Source organism: Tursiops truncatus, chromosome 13 (assembly GCF_011762595.2).
Source record: "Tursiops truncatus isolate mTurTru1 chromosome 13, mTurTru1.mat.Y, whole genome shotgun sequence".
Classification (NCBI taxonomy): Eukaryota; Metazoa; Chordata; class Mammalia; order Artiodactyla; family Delphinidae; genus Tursiops; species Tursiops truncatus.
This window is the reverse complement of record NC_047046.1, coordinates 40404900-40427800: the sequence shown is the minus strand read 5'-3', so window position 1 is coordinate 40427800 and position 22901 is coordinate 40404900. Positions and strand designations below refer to the sequence as shown.

At 38.5% G+C, this 22901-nt stretch overlaps 1 protein-coding gene across 11 annotated transcripts in view; it reads left to right on the top strand.

Annotated features, from left to right (window-relative positions):
* The window catches only part of OSBPL1A (oxysterol binding protein like 1A), a 211898-nt gene that overhangs the window by 61018 nt on the left and 127979 nt on the right, over window positions 1–22901 (top strand). For all 11 annotated transcript variants that reach the window (XM_019930488.3, XM_019930491.3, XM_019930487.3 and 8 more), the window contains 6 exons: window positions 32–76; window positions 923–996; window positions 1110–1173; window positions 6797–6895; window positions 8345–8467; window positions 12643–12724. In XM_019930488.3, the coding sequence (XP_019786047.1) occupies window positions 32–76; window positions 923–996; window positions 1110–1173; window positions 6797–6895; window positions 8345–8467; window positions 12643–12724 (487 nt within the window). The remainder of the gene's footprint in view (window positions 1–31; window positions 77–922; window positions 997–1109; window positions 1174–6796; window positions 6896–8344; window positions 8468–12642; window positions 12725–22901) is intronic.

The window sequence follows — 22901 nt, the reverse complement described above, 5'->3', positions numbered from 1 at the left end:
CGTTTTTAATGAAAACATGTTTTTCCGATAGGTCATCTACAAAGCATTGAAACGATACGAAGGCCCTCTCTGGAAGGTAGGTTGGGATGGTTTTTTAATTATAAAACTGGAAAAAAAAGATTCTCAGGTGCTCTCTTGTTAAAACTCTTTTTCATTCTTTTCTGAAGTATATGTGATTTAATAATTATTCGATCTTATCATGTAAACTATTTTTATACTGCTGGACTTTATTAGGCATCCAGTGATTGTAGCAGTTAACTGTTGGTCTAACACTTTTAGGTGACCAAGTTTGTACAGAGAAGAGTGGAGGAATTTGTTTTTTCTTACTTAAGCATAGGGTTACAGTATCATCTTTGTTATGAACATGGATCCATGGAGGACTCAGGAGGAATTTAATATTTGAATTGTCACAGAGCACACATATAAAATCTTTCTGGTTCTAAAAATTTCTTTGCTTTTTGGAGTTCAGTTATTTTCTAGAATTAACTGTTTTGGAGCATATAGTTCTTCTGCATTTGCAGCTGCTCCTTCTGTATACTTATGTACATGTATGCTTATATTGTATAGAATTTAGGATAATTCTCTTTATTTAGAAACTCAGGCCTTTGAGGAAACTGTTTCTGAAGCTCACAACTGATATATTTCCTATAAATATCCTTGCGCAGTATTGTCAGAACTATAAACTGTGTTCATCGTTGATCTTACCAATATGGCATTTCTTCTGCTCCTGTCACCCTGTAGTAGTATGTTTTCATTTCTGCACCCAGTTCCTCAGTTCATGTTTGTTCATTTTTGAGTGTGCAGTGGTACTGTCCGGCTGAAAGGCTCAGATAGAGCTGTCATAACTTAATTACTTTTTATCAGTCAAGTATTTGAATCTAGATGTATCAACTTCGAAAAATCTTTGTTGTTTTTCCCTTAGAGTTCAAGATTTTTTGGCTGGAGATTATTCTGGGTAGTGTTAGAACATGGAGTCCTCTCATGGTATAGGAAACAGTAAGTATTATGATCCTAATACTTGTTGAATTTCAGCATCTAAATTTTGAATGATTAAAAGTTTTCACTAATCTCTTTTCCTTTTGCCTTGATAATTTATATTTATTTTGAAGGCCCGATGCAGTCCATAATATTTATCGCCAGGGATGCAAACACCTAACTCAAGCAGTATGCACGGTAGGATGACACATGCATCTTTTGCTTAAACTGTGAAATCAGTCCTGCAAGTGATTTCCCTAAATCATTGGTATAAGCTGCCTTGTAAAATCTTGGGTTAGAAAGCACTTGTGCAGTTGAGTTGGCCCTCCGTATCTGCGAGTTCTGCATCTGCTAATTCAACCAACTGTGGATCAAAACTATATAGGAAAAGGAATTCCAGAAAGTTCCAAAAAGCAGAATTTGAATTTGCCGTGCACCAGCAACTATTTACATAGCATTTACATTGTGTTAGGTATTATAAATAATCTAGAGATGATTTAAAGTAAGCAGGAGGATGTGCATAGGTTGTATGCAAATACTATGCCATTTTATAGAAGGACTTCGTGCTTCCATGGATTTTGGTATCCTTCAGGTGTCCTGGAACCAATTCCCCCACAGATACCGAGGGATGACTGTATATGTTTTTATTTGAGAACAAGTAAAGTTGTGGAATTCCATTTAAAAAATATAATCAAGTTAAAAAAAATCTCTACGTATTGTGGAATAAGAGATGCATGTTCCAAAAACATTTATACAGAACTTTTACCATTTTGTATGTGTATGTATATGCGTATGTCTGTGTATATATTCACACATAATGTATGCACACACATATCTACATATATATGTGTAGGTGTGCGTGTATTTGTACATGGGTAAATCTGGAAAATGGACATTTTTCTGGTGGTAAAATTTAAAGCCTATATCAAAATTGGGATTTTTCGGTTCTGCATGTTCACTTCTGGCTGTTTTGCTTTTACCAGCCAGGAGAAAGAATTTTTCCTCCTTTGAGATTAGCCTAAACTGGAGCCTAGACATACTTTTTGCTTGCTGCTTCAAGTTCTTTAGGGTTTTCAACATGTCACGGCAGTGCACCCGCTCTTTGGACCACAGCCCCTGCCTTTCCGTGTGAACGCCCGGAGGACCAGCAGCGTCGCCCTTGGGCCGTCACAGGCTCAGTCACCTGCCCCTGCCCTCAGGCCTCCTTACACATGCCGGTCCCTTAGTGTCCTCACTCCCCTTCCTTCCTTCGCATGAGACCAGAGGGCCAGGGAACTGCTCTCTAGTCTTAGCCGTCTAATCTTCTCGTTTCTTCTGTTGGTGCAGTCCTGGCCATTCTCTTCTGTTCCAGCTTTTGATTCATTTATTTAACACTAAGGTTTGTCTATCTTAAAACAAAAAATTAAACAAGTTGCTCCCTCACCCTTTTAAAATTTCCCAATTTTTAACTTCTTTAGAATTGATAGCTTCTGCTGTGTTATGCTTCACCTTGTTTTATAACTTTTGCTTCTTGTATGAGTGTCTACTTAGAGGCTACCTTTATGAATCCATATTGATACAAGGTAACAGGCATTCAGTGACTCCCATGAGGCAGACTCTGTTCACTTTCTAGATTCTTAAGGTAGAAGCTTAGGTTATTGATTTGAGACTTTTTTTCTTTTCTAATACAGGTGTTTGCACCTATAAGTTTTGTTTAATTGTGGTAAAATACACATAACATAAAACTTACCATCTTAACCATTTTTAAGTTCAGTAGCGTTAACTCTGTTCACTTTGTTGTACAGTAGGTCTCTAGAACTTTTTCATCTTGCAGAACTGAAACTCGATACTCATTGAATAGCGCCTCTCTATTTCCAGTACCTCACCCCACTGGCAACCACCATTCTACTTTCTGTTTCTATGCTTTTGACTACTTTAGATACCTCACATGAGTGGAATTGTACAGTATTTGTCTGGCTTATTTCACTTAGCATAATGTCCTCAAGGTTCATCCATGTTATAACATGTGACAGGATTTCTTTTTTTAAGGCTGAATAATATTCCATTGTTATGCATAGACCACATTTTCTTTATCCATTCCTCTATCAGTGGATGTTTTGAGTTGCTTCCGCCTTTTGGTCACTGTCAATGATGCTGCTATAAACATGGGAGTGAAAATGTCTCACCAAGATCCTGCTTTCATTTCTTCTGGATATATATACCTAGATGTGGAATTGGTGGGTCATATGGTAGTTCTGTTTTTAATTTTTTAAGGAACTTCCATACTGTTTTCCATAACATCTGCGCCAGTTTACATTCATACCAGTAGTGCTCCAGTTTCTCCACATCCTCAGCACAACACTTTTCTCCTGTGGGTTTTGTTTGTTTGTTTGCCATTGTAATAGGTACGAAGTAGTGTCTAATTGTAGTTTGATTTCCATTTCCCTGATGACTAGTGATGTTGACCATTTTTTCATGTACTTATTGACCATTTGTATGTTGTTTTTGGAGAAATGTCTGTTTAAATCTCTTGCCCATTTTTTTTTTTTTTTTTTTTTTTTGCGGTATGCGGGCCTCTCACCGTTGTGGCCTCTCCCGCCGCAGAGCACAGGCTCCGGACGCGCAGGCTCAGCGGCCATGGCTCACGCGCCCAGCCGCTTCGCGGCATGTGGGATTTTCCCGGACCAGGGCACGAACCCGAGTCCCTTGCATCGGCAGGCGGACTCTCAACCACTGCGCCACCAGGGAAGCCCTCTTGCCCATTTTTTAATCAGTTTTTTTTTCTTGTTGGTGTTGAGTTGTAGGAGTTCTTTGTATATGCTGGATATTAATCCCTTATCAGATAACGTGATTTGTACATATTGTCTCCAGTTTCATGGGTTGTCTGTTCACTCTGCTGATAATGTCCATGGATGCGTAGAAGTTTTTATTTTTTATATAGTCCAGTTTGTTTTTTCTTTTGTCACTTGTGCTGTTGTATCACATCCAGGAAACCACTGCCAAGTCCAATGCCATGAAGCTTTCTTCCCAAGTTTTCTTAAAAGAGTTTTTATAGTTTTAGCTCTGGCACTGAGGCATCGGTTTCTCCTGAGGCCTTTCTCCTTGGCTTGCAGGTGGTGGCCTCCTTGCTTTGTCCTCACGTGACTTTTTCTCTGTGTGCAGGCATCCCTGCTTTCTCTTCCTCTCCTTGTAAGGACAGCAGTCATACTGGATTAGAGTTCCACGATATGATCTCATTTTACCTTAATTACCTCTTATAAAAGCCCTATCTCCAAATGTAGTTTCATTGGGGATTAGGGCTTGAACATCTGAAGCCCTTAATCTGGTTGAGTAAGTTCTTTTCCTTTCCTAGTTTACTGAGATCCCTCATTATGAAAATCTATTGAATTTTATTAAATACTATTTTCCATGTTATTGAAATGATCATATGGTTTTACTCATTCTATTAATATGATTAGTTGTATTGATAGACTTCAGGGTGTTAAAGTCTTATTGCTGGGACAAATCCCAGTTGGTTATGATAAATTACCATTTTAATATATTGTTTGTTAATATTTTGTTAAGAATTTTTGCTTTTTTGTTCATGCTGGATATTGGTTTATATTTCTCCTTTGATATTTTGTCTGGTTTCATATAATGAATTGGAAAATGTTCCTTTTCAGTGTTCTAGGAGAGTTTGTATAGGGTTAGGTTACTGCTTCCTTAAATCCTTGATAGAATTCACCTGTGAAGTCACATGGGCCAGGAGGTTTTAGTGCGGGGGTGGGGGAGGATTGTAGTTACAAATTTAATTTCTTCTGTTGCTATAGGGCTATTCACATTTTCTGTTTCTTTTTCGGTTGGTGTTTGTAATTTTTGCCTTTCAAGAAAGTTGTCCATTTTCTTCTGGGTTATAAAACTTAGGGTTAGTAATATTCCCATATTGTGTTTTTAATGTCTGTGTGGTAGGTAGTGTTATATGCTCTTTTACTTTTTATATTGGTAATTTGTGTTTTCCTTTTTTTCCTAGATCAGTCTGTCTAGCACTTTATCAGTTTTATTGATCCTTTCGAAGAACCAGCTCTTGATTTCATTGAAATATTTCTCTTGTTTTTGCTATTTCATTGATTTTTTAATTCATTTAAAATAATTTCTCCGTGTGTTGGGCTTGCTTTGCTCTTTTATAGTTTCTTAAGGTTGAAGCTTAGATTATTCAAATTATCATCCAGTTCAAAATATTTTCTAATTCCTATTATGATTTCTTCTTTGAACCAGTGAATGTTTAGAAGTGTGTTGTTAAATTTCCAAATAATTGGGGTTTTCCTAATTACTGTGCTTTTGATTTATAATGTAATTCCATTTTGGTCATTGAACATTTTCGATATGATTTCCATCTTGTCAAATTTATTGAGACTTGCTTGATGACTACATACGGATTATCCTAGAGAATGCACTGGAAAATAATGTGTATTTTGCTATTGTTGGGGGTCATGTCCTACAAACATTCAGTCATGATGGTTGATAGTGTCGTTCAGATCTTCTGTGTCTTTGCTGCCTTTTTTTTTTCTAATTGTATCAATTGCTGAGAGAAGGGTGTTTAAATCTCCAACTATACTTGTAGAATTATGTATTTCTCACTCTGTTACTGATCACATACATATTTATGATTGTTGTCTTCCTGATTAATTAACCCTTTTAGCATTATGTGGTGGTCCTCTTTATCTCCTGTAATAATGCATTTTGTTTTGAAATCTATTTTGCTTGATACTAATATAACCACTCAGGCTTTCTTATGGTTACTGTTTGCATAGTATCTCTTTTTCTATCTAGTTACTTTCAACCTAGCTGTATCTTTATATTTATCTTCTGTCTCTTGTAGATAGTATATATTTGGGTCCCTATTAACCATTCTGACATTTTTTGCCTTTTAATTAGATTTCTTTTGAGAATGTGGTCTACTTTTTTACTTCATATGTCAAGTAATTTTGGATTGTATCCTTAATGTTAAGTTCTGGAGATCCTGGATTCTTTATTTTTCTCCATTAAATGTGATCTCCGTTGTTTTAGGTCATTTTCTTGGCTGGGTTTGTATTGTAAACTCTGTTTCTTGGATGGCAGCTCTGGTCTGTATTTCAGTGACTGCTTGGAATCTATTTTGTGCATCAGTAAGAGATGTGAAAAGACCGAGTTTGGGATTCCCATCTCTGTCTCTTTCCATTGGGTGACTCCCCTACTCTCTTTAGTATTTATGGCTGCCCAGCTCTGCTTTTTTAATTTCCAAAGACAGACTGTTGTCCGGGTATGCCCTTGCTGCTGTCGTGTCACCCTCGGGGACTGTACTAGTTCCAGGTGAACAGTCTTGGGGGTGGGAGCTTGCTTGCAAAGCTCCTCGTTTCCTTTCCTCCAAGGCAACTTGCTCTCCCGTCGAGTCAGCCAGCTCTTGTTCACACTCCAGCTCTTCCTTTTCTACTCCTCATGCTTTTACACTCAGTTCAAACATTTTCTATACTCAGCTCAAACAAAAGTTTCAGGAGAGTGGCATGAATAAGAAATTGGAGTTCTTGTATTTAAAGGACTTTATAGCCCAAACGCATGCTGTGTTATATTTAATAGGATAAAAGGAAAACTACGTACCTAGTGGGCTATCTATTAGTATTTACTGTGATTAAGAATATGAAAGCCAGATTTGATGTAGGTAAGCTACAGTGCATTTGATACTCCCAATATATCCATTTTTCTCAGTATTTTAAATGTTCGCTCGGGTATTATCACGTTAATATTGTTAATTTTATGTATAGATAATTTTAGGGTTTTGTTTTATGGGCATGAATGATGTTGTCTTACTGACTTCTTTATATCCAAGGTAAAACCCACTGATAGCTGCCTCTTCTTTATTAAATGCTTCGATGACACTGTTCATGGCTTCAGGGTTCCTAAGAATAGCTTTCAGCAGACAAGAGAGGTAATTTTATGGATTCGTTTATCTTTCATAAGACTTAACATTTAAGAACATGAAGAATGTAAGGTAGGCTCAGTGTTAACATCTAACATCTTGTTGATGGTACCTTTTTAACGGGAGTGATTATATGAAACTTCTGAAATTCGGCTTAGGAATTAATTCCTTATCAACATGTACCTGCAGGCATTTTCTGTTCTTCTTTTTTAAAAAATTTTGCTTCTGTGAATGTAAGAGGCCCTTATTAGTTTTGGAAGAAAGCCTCAATGATTATTTAGTCTACCCCCGAATTTATAGGTGAGGAGAACTGAAGACTAAGATTGAAGTGACCTCTCAAGCTCATGCAGCTTGCAAGTAACAGAACCTGGCTCCAGCCCAGGTGTTCTGATTTATTACAGTGTAGACTCAGCCTTTCTTTGTGGTAAACTGAACAGTAGCAGCAAGCAAGACATTGGGATTGATGTGACGGAAATTCATTGTGTAGTTATTTAATGGAGACTCCATATCCCTTGAGATCAAAGCAATATTCGTAGACTTATCTTGTTTTTTGTAAATTATGTAAGGGATCTCTTTCCCAGAGTGGTTAACTTTGGCCTTGCAGAGAACCCTAAACAATACAAAACGTGACTGTCCCAAAATTTCATAAAAGGGTAAGAATTGACCCTGAAAAATGCTGCAAGAAATGAGGTAGAAGTAAGACAGATATTTTTAGGGCAAACATTCCATCTTTTTGTGAAATCACTAATTTTTAAAGATATTTATTATTTATTTATTTATCTGTTTATTTTGGCTGCACCGGGTCTTCTTTGCAGCATGCGGGACCTTTAGATGCAGCACGCAGACTTCTTAGTTGCGGCACACAGACTTCTTAGTTGCGGCATGCATGCGGGATCTAGTTCCCTGACCCGGGATCCAACCCGTGCCCCCTGCGTTGGTAGTGGGGAGTCTTACCCACTGGATCACCAGGGAAGTCCCACTAATTTTTTAAAAACATAGTAAAAGTTAAAGCATCAGAGTAATGCTGGCTCTCTTAAAATGGTCTGAGTGTCTTGTGCTTATGGCAAGTTGGTAAATGGTTTCTGGATGCATCTTATACAGTAACTTATTCAACAGTGTTGAGAACCTATAATTCTAAGTGCAAGATTCTCCACCCATTGTTTAGTTTTTATAATGTGTTTCAGTATTAATATGAATGAATATGTAACTTATAGATGGTATTTTTTAAAGTATTGGGAAAGTATTTTTTAAAGTATTGGGAAAACTTTTTATCCAGACGTGTCATGGACAAGAGACCTGCATCATTATTTTGTTGTTGGGAATTTTTTGTTTTGTTTTTTTGAGGCCGTAATATTTTTTTTTCTCCATGTACATTTTATTCTTCCCAGATTGTTGTAATAATATCTGTTTTGAGTAAAAATGTGTTTTACTTTTATTTAAATCCTTGTATTATTTCAGGACTGGCTGGAAGCAATAGAAGAGCATTCTGCTTACAGCACTCACTACTGTTCCCAGGACCAGTTGACTGATGATGAGGAGGAAGATGCAGTTTCTGCTGTAGACTTGAAGGAATCCTTAGAGGTAAATAGGAAAACCTGACCTATATACCTAACTGTATCACTCAGGTTTTACCAAGAATTTTTTTTTTTTAAATATGAGGTTTTGAAATTAAGATTTCTCACAGCAGTAGAAGTAGTATTTCAGAAATAAAACTTGGAAGAGAAATTTAAGCAAGTATTGGTACAGAACTTCACTGTCCAATACGATAGCTACTAGGTACATTTACATTTAAATGAACTGGAGTTAAATGAAAAACTCATTTCCTCATTTTAACTAGCCACATTCAAGTGCTCAGTAGTTACATGTGGCTATCACCTTCGACAGTGCCGATATAGAATGTTTTCATCATTGCAGAAAGTTCTGTTGGATCAAGTTGGGGTAGGCTCTTACCTTTGAGGGGGCACTAGGAGAGTGGGGTTTTTCTGTTGACGACATCTTGATTCTTATAGGCTCTGAACTGTACCTCTGTTATAAGAAATAATGAGCAGATGATGCTAAATTTAAACCAAATGAGAAAGTAATATCAGACTTTCCTGACTGAAGAAGAAATGATTTCTAATTAAAGTGAATGTGCAGAAAGATGAGTGTACATCAACTCAAAGCTGATAGAGTGGTACACCCATACAAGAATCAGGCAGATTTATATATATATTGATATAGTTAAGATTTATAGCTAAGTGAAAAGGGCAAGGTGTTAAATGGTGTATCTGATATGCTTCTGCATGGCAGAAAGAAAGCAGGGATGTACACACACATTTGTATAGGTTAGATCATCCCAGGAAAGATGAGAAATTATTAGCAGTTGTTGCTTTGAGACTGGGAAAGGGGGAAAACAGGGACTCTAGGACTGACAAGTACGTGAGGGAGAGTTGCCTTTCTCCGTGTATTGTGTTTCTTTTTTCTTTCTTTTTTTAACTTTGTGTAGATAACTAATGCAAAATACAACATTAAGAAAATTACAAATCACCAGGTACCAAAAACAATCAGTGTGGTGTGGACTGGCTTAGATTGAGGGAAGATGGAGTGTGGGGTTATTCTTGAAGTGGATTTGGCTGGAGTTAGGAAGATTTGGAGATGAGTACAGGACACCAGTACTCGCAATGCTGGCTGTTTTCTGCAGAGGAAAGTTATCAGGGTTTTACAACCATTATTTTTAAAGTTTAAATCACTATTATTAAGGTACAATTTTTATATAATAAAATGAGGGCATTTTAGCATCTTCAGTGTGATGTGTTTTGACAAATACCCTGTGTAACCACCACTCCTATCAAGGTGTAGAACATTTTTATCACCTCACAGAGCTCTCTGGTGCCCCTTCCAGACAGTGCCCTCCACGCCATCTCAGGCAGCTGCTGATCTGCTCTGTCATCACAGCCATTGTCAGCTTTGCCCATTCTAGGATTCCATCTAACTGGAATCACATCATATGTGCTCTTTGGTGCCTGTCATCGTTCACCTGCGATGTTGTGTGTATCATTAGTTTCTTTTTATTTCTGAGAAGGCCGTCTGCTTTGGTTTTTTTTTTTTTTTTTTTAAATTGAAGTATAGTTGATTTGCAGTGTTGTGTTTCTGGTGTACATCAAAGTGATTCCGTTATACATATACATACACTCTTTTTCTTCTTTTCCATTATGGTTTACTACAGGATATTGAATACAGTTGCCTGTGCTATACAGTAGGACCTTGTTGTTTATTTTATATGTGGTAGTCTGTATCTGCTACTGCTTCGGTTCTTAATTAACCAAATGTGGATTGTCTGTATGTGGCAGATAGGCTGGAATTAATGACCTCTCTCTCCTACCCTCTCCACTCCTCCCTAGATGCCCACCCCCTTGATATACATTTTTGAACTTTCTCATATGTCAGGGTTGATAAGGTAGTTAAACATCAACTTAAACAAAACCAACAGCGGAAGTCTGGGTGGGCAGAAGTAGCTGCAGGAGACCGGTGTCCTGACTGTGGCCCGGCTACTCAACCTGGGTGCCTCTGACGCTCTGCAGCCCAGGTCTGTGGGTGTGCTCCTGTTCTTGGGCTCTGTGCCAGATAACCTGGATTTAAAATACTGTCTCACTTCGGGTATTAGAACACTGCTCAAGTGGGATCTCATTTATGTAGTGTAAATAAAAATTAAAACCTAGGGAATTACCTGGCAGTCCAGCGGTTAGGAGTCCATGCTTCCACTGCACAGGGGCACAGATTTGATCCTGGTCAGGGAACCAAGATCATCCCGCAAGCTGCACGGCATGGCGAAGAAAAAAAAAAATTAAAACCTAGAAAAATTAAAACCTGACATAAGGTGCATGGCGTAGAAGTCAGTGAGACACCATGCTGGGATCTGCAAAGAATGTGTAAGCATTAACCTTCCTAATTAGAGTTTTAGGCTTTTGTAATATAACCAGTAGCTGCTACAAGGAAATGATAACAAATTGAAGAATGTGGTTTTAAAAAATTGTATTAATAACCCCTTTCTGAGTTTTTTGCATCAATTAAATGGCATTAATTGTTTAGAATAGACGACACACATTTGTACCCAACTATAAAACAGTATGTGTTGATCGCATCTTCTCCAGCTGACCTATTGTAACTCTTAAATAAATTATGGATCGAGGGAACTTTTTTCAGTAACTCTCAGATATGCCAAGGGAAGATGAATGTAATAGTGTTTCTTATCTTTAACGGTAACCACAGGAACTATGATGTTGATCACAGATTCACAGTCTGCAAATGAAGCCAGTGCTTGCTTTTGTGCACCCAGCTAACTTTCACCATAGCAGAAAAAATAGAAAACAGCAGCATTGGCGCACCGTGCACATGGGCAGGGGTATTAAATATGTATAGAGTGAAAATGACAATTTTCTGTTAATAAATTATGAGTGGTAACATTTGGTTGCGCAGTGCATGTTTTCAGTGGTCCCCAGTTGACTTTTCTCCTGCCTTAAACGTGTATTTACAGGCTATGTCTGGAAAAATGATCCAGCAGACAGTTTCTGTGGTGTTTCAAATTGCACAGTGTAGGTATTCTCCCTCTCCCTCTCCCCCCCAGAAAAGGTGAATTGCATTTTTATGTTGTTGGAGCTCTCAAAATAGAGTAATGTACGTTTTAAAGAGAACATTGCTTGTCCCTAGTGTGGTACCACGAGTAATTCTGCTGTGGTTGAGCTGAGCTTCAGAAGCACTGAAAAATTTATAAGGTGAAAAGCATGCGTACCTATATCACCTTGGCACTTAGGTCTGATTTAGGGGGAGCAAAAGTGTTTTGGGGATGAGTCAGTTGAGATGAGGAGTACCAAGTAGGGAAGATTCACAGGCTAAATGTATTACCCTGCCTACAACAATGTGAACCTAATATTGGTAAGGTCAGGGTTCTCAGAATATTTTCTTATTGCCGTAACCAACCAACTTTACAGTGATGATTTTCTTGCTTCTTATTCTTGCTTCTTAGTTTCCTTTAAAGGGAAACTAAATAAAACTAACTTCAAAATTACATTGTTAATGCAATAAATGGTTTTATCTGATTTTTTCATTTTGGACTTCCAAATCTATACTAAGATGGGATGCAACTTACATCATGAAACTCTGTATTTATGTTTTGCTTTTAGGGATCTAAATATGTAGAAATTTCAAATTACAAGGAAAAATGAATGCTGTCCCTTATTTTTACAAGCTTTTACTTACTAAGAAGATGTCCTTATTGGTCTGATTATGTGAGGGCTGTGTGCACTTAGCTTGCTGAACGAAAATCAGCTTGTGGTTTCCAAATGTTAGCACCATCTGGAGTTTTTAAGCAAAAGCAGTTTTTAAAATATATTCTTAATGGGTGCATTTTATAATTTCTCAATGAATGTAATCAAGGCTACTAAAAGTGTGAATAAATCAGAAATCTAACTCCTCAGATATATATTGTGTAATGAGTTATTAGAAGTAATTACTGCAGTTGTATGGAACATGCTTGGCCTATTGAATGTATTTAAAATTTAGAGAGACTTATTTTTATTAATCTGTACGTGATTAACTAATGGTTATATTCAGTTTCTAAGGCAATTTTCTCTCACCTTTTTCTCTCTGTTAGGAATATGTCTCAATTATTACAGTGTATCAACCTATGAAGTAAAAGTTTTGATGGAAACATTAAAGCATATGTACTGTAAAAATCCTTCATTAGTTTAACTTTGTCGTCTTCTTTTTTCCTTTTCCAGAAAGCACAGATATGCCAGCAGAGACTAGACAGGGAAATTTCCAACTTTCTCAGAATGATTAAGGAGTGTGACGTGGCTAAAGGTAAAAAAGAAACACCCCACACCCCACTCTTGAACAACCCATTATCATAGATGTTCACCCTTTGGTTGACTATACAGTTTAGATAATTTTGGGGTTTGAATTCAGAATTGTATTTAAAAAAGTTAAAGTTAACCTTTTGGGGCTGTGAATTCGTTTTGGCTACGTAGTGAGACTGTTTATGAATCCCAGAAGACTTGGATTTTGTGGTCAAATTGTCTTGGGTTTGAATCCTTGTTCTGCCACTTATTAGTTGTTACTTTTGAGCAGAACATTTAATTTCTCTGAGCCTTGTTTTCCCTATCTATAAAATGAAGCGGTTGGTAGTCTTTTGCCATTCTGTGAATGTATGTGTGAATTCGTCTAATTATTAATCTCCCTTTCAAAGGTAATTTTTTGTGCCTTTACTCTCCTTTAGTTATGAATTATCAGGAGTTAATTATAAATACTCCAAAAATCAAAATACAATCCAATACAAAATACAAAATCCCAATATAAAATCCAATACACAAATTAGGTTTTGAGAAAAAATTATTGATTACTTTATAAATTAAACAGTTATCATGTTCCTTAGACTTAAGACTCTTAACAGTTGCTTTAGACTTTAGCTATGATGTGTTTATAAATAACTCCACTAAAATATAATCAGCTGAGTTGTCTATGAGTTTATGATTAACTACTGATTTTAATCATGATCTAGTTTATGTGTGCCCAGGGAATGTGAAGAAATGTTAATATTAGAGTAAACTGAACGTAAATGTTCTGTATCTGTCCAGGTATACCTTGGGCATCCCTTTACTTCAGTTCAACAAACACGTATTTATATGAGTGATGATAGCTTTGGGAAGGACAGCAGTCAAGTCATTTTGATTATTAATTGCAAGCAAGAATATTTTATTACTTAAGGCTCTTCATCCTCAATGGGCTTTTTAAATAATAACGGCTTCATTAGACATAATTCACATAAGCCTAGAATTCACCTATGTGGAGTATACCATTCAGTGGCTTTTAGTATATTCACAGAGCTATGCAACTGTGACCATCAATGGGCTTTTAAAATACCATCCTCACCAAAAACCATCAAAACTAAGCAGAGATAATAACAACATTTAAAAGATACAGAAACTGTACAGAGTGAGATGAAATATAAGGATTAATTTCTTTGACTTGGACCAAAGAAAGAAATTATATGAGAACTACAACCAAATTACATTGTTCTTTTCTTTTAAACCTTGAGTCAGATCTCTTGGTTCAGATCATTGGTATGACATGTCACTCATAAATGATGGCATGCATCATTTGTGCTCTTAGAGACATACATGATACTCAGTACCGCAAGAGTGATTTCATTTTGGACATTGTCATCTGGGAAACTTTGAAATATCTGACTGTGATCTGACAATTCTATTTCATATATCTACAGTAAAAGTCAGTGGGTTTTAAACAATTATGTATAGAAATTATGTTCAGAAATTATAGATGTTATTTTCTGAAAGATTGGTGTAGATAAATAAAACTACATTTTATGTAAATACTAAGTAAATAGGGTTGAGAATTTCATGAATGGAATTGGCGTTTTGAAGGTAACTGAGTCTGCTCTTAATGCCAAGGGATTGTGCAGAATAATCTTGTACCATGTGTTTTATTAAAGGAAGCTGATAGATACACATCCTGTTCCAAACTGCCTACATAGTTTGCCAGTGACTTCTCAAGATGAAAAACTAAAGTGTTTGTGGGCAGAGTCCAGCTCTTGTGGTTGAAATTGTTAGCTGTCTTACATTTTAGTATGAAACTATATGAACATGAACTTTAAGACTCAACGCCCTTCTTCCTTATTGCGTCTTCTGCAGTACCTGTTCTGCTCTGCACCACCTCAATCCAAATCACTGCAGCAGCCTGTCCTTTAGTCTCCCTGCCTTTGGGAACCTCCTGCATTCCATCCTTAAAGGGAATTGAATCGGAAGCCTTTCAGGAACTCTTCCAACTCAAATTCTGTGAAATACTGCATTATTGCTGCCAGATTAATTTTAGTTACTTTAAAAAAAATTATTATAAATTTTTTTTTTTCTGTTGAGAAAATCTTTTAAGTGTCCTTGAAACTACAGAATAAAATGCAAAACTCTTTATCCTGGCATTTAAGGACCTTCATAGCCCGATCACAAACTGATTTTTTTAGCTTTATTTACAATTCTTCTCCCCTGTGACCCCCGTAAACACTTTTGACCACACACTGTGTCTTTGGTCTGAAATGTCCTCTATTAAAATAATGCTTTTGTTTTCATGAGTGGACCTTAAACCTAAGTTCTGCCTGGATTAATGACAAATTTATGTATCTGACATCGGCAACACATCATTCAAGGTGCAAAGAATGCTGTTTTGAAATCTCTACTATTTTATCTTTACCAAAAGCCTGGTTGCGAAAACAAATAAAATCACTCAAACTTATAAAACTTTTGGAAGACATCCTGAAAGCCATGCAGTCAATCTGTTCTCCCCGACAACCTTAAATTTACCCTTACGTGTAGCAGCCAGGTTTTGACTATTATAAATAATGTTGTATTGTGTATTTATATTTAATCACATCACTTTATTACCATAGGATTCTTGGAAGTGGGATTAATGGGTGAAAGTATATTAACATTTTTGAGCCTATTGATATATACTGCTAAGTTACTTCCCAAAAAAGATATATTACTTTCCATGCCAAGTTTAATGCATGCACTTTATTGCATGTTGCTAAGTGTATATAGTAAATCCCTGGTTAAAGACATTTGCATGTTTTCAGTTATCTAAAAGAAGAAAATCTTAAAAGGAAAAGCACTTTTATTCAACCCACTTAACACTCGCCTCAAAATTCTAGGCTTTGAGTAAATATTCTTATCACCACCTTCACTGTTGCCACCCCAGTCCAAGCCACCCTCGTCTCCTACATGCACTATTAAAACAGCCTCCTGACTCAGATCCCACCCTTGTGCCTACAGTCCCTGCCCCAGGGATCTTTCTAAAGCATCAGTGGGTTGATGTCCTTTGCTCAAAACATGCATTTGCTTCCAGGTCTTCTCACTTCGAGTGAAAGACAGAGTCCTTCCCTACCTGCCTCTCTCCAGCCTCCCTGGCCTTCTTGCTGTCCCTCAAAGCTGCCTTGGGCCTGGGTGGGTGTTCTGGCCCCTTTGCCTGTAAGGCTTTACTCCAGGGTTCGCCCTCCCTCCCCAGGTCTCTACTCCAGCAGAACCTTCCGACTGAGGCCCTTTCTTGCTGCCTGCACTGGTTTGCTCCTCCACGGCTGTTCTCTGCCCTGCTTGGTGCCCTGGGCCCATGATCACTGTCGACTTTAGGAGTATTACTAGGGCTTCTTTGCCCTTGGCCCTCTGATTGGGTCCAGCAAATGGGAGGTCCTGTGTGGAGATGGGTGGAGGGGTGGGAGGAGGAGGAGGTCGGGGTTACCCCGCTCCCTCCTGCAAGCTGTGGTCTAACCCTGCTGCTGGGCTCCACCCGGCCCAGGGCCCCATTCTGTGACTCCAGCTCCTCCTGTGCCTTCCCTTGGCCCCGCTGTCCCAGGGTAGTAACTGTGCTGCGTGCCTCTCTGTTAGTTCGCTCAGGCTCATCGTTGTGCGTCATCTATTTGTAAAATTCCTTTCAGTTACACTTTGACTTTGCTGGCTCTTCCTGCCAGGACATTACTGATGCCAAGTCCCAGCTAAACTTCCAGCTCCAGCACTGGCTCTCCCCTTCCTTGTGTTATTCTTCTCTTTGTCACTCATCAACCTTCCTATGTATGTGTGTGGAGTTGATTGTCTGCCTCTCCTTTTGGAATATAAACTCCACGAAGGGAGGAACTTTGGTCTGTTTTATTCACCGATTATCCTCAGCTCCTAAACAGTGCACGGCATGTGGTAGGTGCTTGTACTCGCTTGCCTCTTTCTCCCCCTCTCCTTCCTACCCATCCTCCCCTCCCATCCACACACACACACACACACACACACACACACACACACACACACACACACACACGCGCACGCATTGTGAGTGAATAAAATGAATAATGTATTTAGCTAATAAATTTATAACTTATTTCTGTTGAACTCAGGGAGAAACAAGTACTGCATTTGTTCTGTCAAGTTATTGAGTGAACAGATTGTACAATTCGGTGAGACCTTCTAGAGACAAACAAATTGGGGAAGAAGCTGTCCACACTGGAGAGCGTTTTGCATTCTTTTACCAATAGGGGTTCCGCAGTCAGTGCCATTGGTTTTTATATCCTACTCTTCTCCCGTGGATTCAGTGTTTTTCCTGAGGCAGACTTGTGAGTAGTTCTTTCACTGAGGATCTGTGGGTGGTAGAATTTCTCTCTCATCTAAATCTTTTTTTTTTTTACCCCCACTGGGTTACAGTTACCGTCCATTAGCATTTTGAAGATGTGATTCCAAGTTCTTCTGGCTTCTGATATTCTAATGATGATTATTTGGTGAACAGTCTTTTTTTTTTTCTTTTTATGTTCACTTACGGCTTTTCAAAGATCTCCACTTTGTCTTTGGTGTTTTGCAGTTTTAATCTGTCTTGATATCTGCTGCTTGAGGTGGTTTTTAATTCAAAGACTCATTCGTTCTTTCTTCAATCTGGGAAAGTTCTTCACCGTTCTCTCCTCACACTGTGCTTCTTCATCCGTTCTGCTGAAACTCCTCGTGGGAATGTGTGGAACCTTCTTATTTACTCCCCACCTCTTAGTTCCTCATTCTCTTTCTGTTTTTCTGTTACATTCTGAGCAGTTTCCTCAGATCTGTTTTCTAGTTTCAGTTTCTTTCTCAGTTCGATCTCTTTTGGCTGTTTAATCCTTTGACTTTCTAATCCTAATTGTATTTCGTAATTCTAGAAATTCTAGGTGCTGGTTTTAAAGTTTTAGTTTTTTCCATAGAAGCCTGCTCTTTCATGTTACATACATTTCGAACTTTATCTCTCATCATTTTAAGCGTGTAAAGTTAAAGCCCTTTTCAGCATGTTCTTACATCTCAAGTTGTTGTGGCTAACTGTCCCTTGGGATGGATTGTTTCCGTCACGGTGGATTTTAGCTTTTTATTGAGAGCTTGTTTTGTTCTGCCTCCTGGATTATGGAAGTGTCCCTGCACAGTAGTTCTGTGTCTGCTTCTGTTGATGTAATAGTTTTAAAATTGGATTGCATATCTAGTTGCAGCATGAGCTAGGGATTTCTGGTTTTCATGATTCCCACCCACAGTACTAGGCAGAAGATGCCCTTCTTCACTGCTTCCCTGAGCCCATTTCTGCTTTCACTGGGGGTCAAGGCCTTGCTCTGCTTGGTGAGGCCAGAGCCACATCTCCCCCTCATGTAGGTGTGAAGGCGCAGCTTTTCAGCCCCTGCTTTACGTCCTAGCTGACCTCTGGCACCCCTGTGCTTGGCCTTCCCTACCATGCCCTCACTGGCATGCGCCTCTTCTGTCAGCCTTGACTTTTCGGTGGGTTTCCAGCATATCTGGGATTTTGTTCCTTCAAACTCTGCTATATATTATTTAATTATTATTATTTTATCAGCATCTTTATGGGTTGGGGTTAGAGGGATGTTTCTCCATCGACTTAGTAAGCCAGGTACCACAAGTGTCCCATGCACTTTCTAATGTAAAATATATCAGTAATCCACAAATTGTATCATCTAGAATAACAGCAGCCACATACAGCCTTTTTTTGTGCATTGTTCTGTATACTTTGCATGTATTAACTCTTTTATTCCTTATAACAACTCAGCGTTAGCACATAACAACTATTATGTCCATTTTATAAATAAGCTAACAGGGACACAGAGACCTTAGGTAACTTGTCTTAGGTCACACAGCTAGTAAAAAACCAGACAGTGTGTGCCCCTGGGCACCCTGGCTCTAGAGACTGCTCTTAGAAAATAATGAGTCTGGACTAAATGGAGAAATCTATATTTACTCCTGAACTTTTGATCTATGAGCTAGAAAAGGTTTTTCATTTTCATCCCTAGATCTGCATCTACAGTGAAAGGTAGAATTTGTTGAGGACAGTCCCTTGGCTGCTGTAGTTGAGGTGCTGTCCAAATCCTTACAGTCTCCCGTTCAGAAGTTCGAGGGGACGGTGGGATTGATGCAAGGCTGACGTTTCCAGCTCGCGACAAAGAAATCCTCTTTATTTTTCCTGTCAATTTTTTCTTCTCTTTTCTCGTCCCGAGGTTCTTTCTGGTATTTTTCATCTGAAAGAACACATGACCGTTTGATACAATTTCCTGAGCCCAAACCTTGGAGTCATCTTAACCTTGGAGCGCATCCTTCCTGCGCAGCACGTTCTGTGTCTCCTTTGTCTCTCCATTGTCCCCTTCTCTGTCCCCCCGTCAGTACACTGACGTAGGCCACAGCCGTCCTGCCTGTAGGTTGCAGCCCCTCTTGTCTGGCCATGCTGCCTCCAGGGGGTGTTCCACGGTGTGGTTTGAGAGGGGCCTCTAAAGACAGATCAGGTCTTGTGGCCTCCAGTGTCTTAGGGTCATTGCACTCTACCTTGACCTGTGTCTGCTCGCATCAGCAGTCTCAGCTCTCGCCTCGTCCTTCCTCTGAGTGTTCAGTAGCCCTGAACTTTTCTCATGCTTTAGGGTCTTGCTCCCATTGTGTGAAGTACTAGCTTCTCCTCATCTTTTACGTGTAGCTTCTAGAAACTTCTTGGCTTCTCTAAGATGGGCCTAAGTGTTCTTACTGTGTGTTTCCAAACCACCCTCCACTTTCCCTGTCATGGCACTAATCCCCTTTACTGTAGCACTTTGTGTTTCCATCTTCCCCTCTGGACAGACCCAGCCTCCTCAGGTCTTAGAAGGGGCGGGAAGAGCAAGCAGAGCTCAGGCCACTACAGCTGCTCCTGCCCAGGTCTGTCATACAGGGCACTGGCGAGGGAGCTGCTGTCCTGGGTCCAGGCTTCCTTTCAGACAGCCAGGTTGAGGAGTCAAATAGAGATGCAAAGAGGTTATGAAACTAAGTGATTTATTACTCGTATTTATTTTGCCCAGTCTATAGGAGAAAACATCATCAAATTCTCTCACTCTTCACCTTATTTGTTGGGGCACAGACCCTACTAGTGCCTCTCTCTTGACTTTGCTGGAGACAGAGCTCCCTGGGTCACATGTGACTCTACCTGAATCCTTTGTTGACTGTTTTTTCTCACAAGATCACTACCACAAAGAAGGTTAGGAGCTTTTTGCCAGGACAGTACAGTGAGGAGTGATGCAAATCCAATGATAGCCTTTATTTTTTCCTAATTAATTAATTAACTAATTAATTTTTGGCTGCGTTGGGTCTTCATTGCTGTGTGCGGGCTTTCTCTAGTTGTGGCGAGCAGGGGCTGCTCTTCATTGCGGTGCACAGCCTTCTCATTACAGTGGCTTCTCTTGTCATGGAGCACGGGCTCTATGCATGCGGGCTCAGTAGTTGTGGCACTCAGGCTCAGTAGCTCTGGCTTGCAGGCTCAGTAGTTGTGGCGCACGGGCTTAGTTGCTCCGCGGCGTGTGGGTTCTTCCCGGACCAGAGCTCAAACCTGTGTCCCCTGCATTGACAGGCAGATTCTTAACCACTGCGCCACCAGGGAACTCCCCAGTCACAGCCTTTGATGGAGATTTTAATCAATAAGATCTTCCTCCTTGCCTCCCTTCACCTTTTTTTCTTATAAATTTATTTATTTTTATTTTTTATTTAGTTTTGGCTGCGTTGGGTCTTTGTTGCTGTGCGTGGGCTTTCTCTAGTTGCAGGGAGTGGGGGCTGCTCTTCGTTGCAGTGCGCACGCTTCTCATTGCAGTGGCTTCTCTTGTTGCGGAGCACAGGCTGTAGGTGTGTGGGCTCAGTAGTTGTGGCTCTTGGGCTCTAGAGCACAGGCTCAGGGTTGTGGTACACGGGCTTAGTTGTTCTGCGGCATGTGGGATCTTGTCGGACCAGGACTCAAACCCATGTCCCCTGCATTGGCAGGCGGATTCTTAATCACTGCACCACTTCACTCTTATTTGCAAAAGAATGCAAAATACATTTCATAGTTCTGCTGGCTTCTTCCCTGTTTTGACCCCAAAAGGTCTTCCTAACTGGTACACTCTTTTCTAAAATTTTAAATTAATTCAACTTATTTTTTCCAACAAATATGTTTTTCCCTCTTACTATTCTAAAGACGTCCTCTGATCAGTACTGTTCATTCAATAATAATTGTTTTATTTTCTGTTTTCCTTGCTAGACTGCAAGTTTTGTAAGGACAAAAACTGTTTCTCAGTTACTTACACCCTATCTCCAGCACCTGGAGTGTAGTGCCTGCCACATGGTAGCCACTCGATAAATGGTAGATGCAAATTCTCTAACGAGTTCTCATAATTCTGAGACTCTCTTCCTCTCAGGACCAGTATTTTCAGTACTATCTGAAAATAATAGTTACAGATATTTTGGATATGTTCATTTTATTGGGCATTGTATTTAACAATAAAAAAGCATATTCTTCAAGATCAGGCTCAAATCCCATTACTTTTATCAAACTTCACTTTATTACTGCATCCCATAATGGTAACTTTTCTCTGAATATGTAACATTTTTTATGTATGTACAATTTGTTTGCTGTTTATATCTTATAACATCCCTTTTATTATCTTCTTATTTACCTCATGCTTTAACTCATTTAACACATGCTGTTCTGAGCTATATATTTTATACTTCTGTTGCAACTAGTGTTAAGTTGTATAGATGTAGACATACAGATCGAATGGTCAGTGGTACTTGTTTAGTGGGTGATTGATTTCAAGCTAATCATCTTAATTTGAACAAGAAACAGATAAATTTATATTCTTACATCTTATATAACGTTACCAATCTCGATTTTTTTTTTAAGTTACGGCTTTATGTAGTAGAAGTTTTCTAGAAGAATAGTTGATTTTTATGTGCAGACATCTTTTTCTCCATTTTGAGGAGAGAGTACTGATTTTCTTGAGGCATTTATATAATTCCAATTATGAGATAACTTTAAAAACACCTCTTCTCATGCAGGTTAGATCATGTCTCTCATGCACGTAGTCAGATGCACTGCACTTTTTCCACCACAAGAGAGAAATTGTCTTATTTTGATATTTTCTTTATTTCCTATGACCTTAGCTTTGTCACTAGATAGTTTTGGGACTGTTTATTCTCTCTGCTGTTTGTGTTTACTTGAAAAAAAAAAACACACACACACTTAAGGCAGCACTGTTCCCAGAAGGACTAGGTAGAGGAAATGAAATGCCATTCATCCAGTTTATTTTTTTAAAAATATCTTATCCCCAGTGATAGAAATATTTGAGTGAATGTTGAATAACAAGCAAACTATATTTTCTTATGCCTCAAGTAAAAAGAAAATGTAGTTTTAAATAATTTATCGATCTGCCCTAATTAGCCAACCTGTAGTAATATAAATGAAAATGTTTGTATCTTATATATTTTTACACTAAAATACGGTAATTCTTTTGATGTAAAATTAAATAATCCAGAACTATTTGGATTTTCTATGTAAGCCATGGGAATAAAATATTTTTATTATTTTCCTTAGTCTTTTAACATTTGAGTCTTTTCTTTGTACAAAGTTCAGTGCATGGTATTTGGGGGCTTAAAGAGGTTTAGAGTTTACCGAGGGTAGCAGAGATTCAGCATACGTACTACCCATGTTCTCTATTACAAGTGGATGTGGCTACTTTTGGAGTCCAGGAGGAGAGGTCACATCCCACAGTGATATTTAAGGACGGCTCAATGGGGAGGATAGCATTTAAACTTGGCCTTGAAAAAAAAAGTTTTAGTTAAGTGGGGAAACTTCTGAATATGATTAATTATTATTTCCATTATTCACGGAAGATGGAACATCTTTAACAAAGGTTTAGAAGCAGTAAAATATAATAGGTTAATATTTCTAGGAAAACAAAGAGTTCCAGGAAAACCGTCTGGCTGAAGCTGACTGTTTATGGAACGATTTAAATGTTAGTCTAAGGAGTGTGGACTTTTTCTATATAAGGAGAACAATGGAAGTTTTCTGTGTTAGGGTTTAGTTTGTTAACAACAAGAAACAAGCTCTTCCCCACTAGTTTTAAAACTTACCCAATTAAAAATTGTACAGTGTAATCATGAAAACGACAGATGGTGAGCTTTTTATACATGTCTCTAAAGTTAAGCTTTTCACA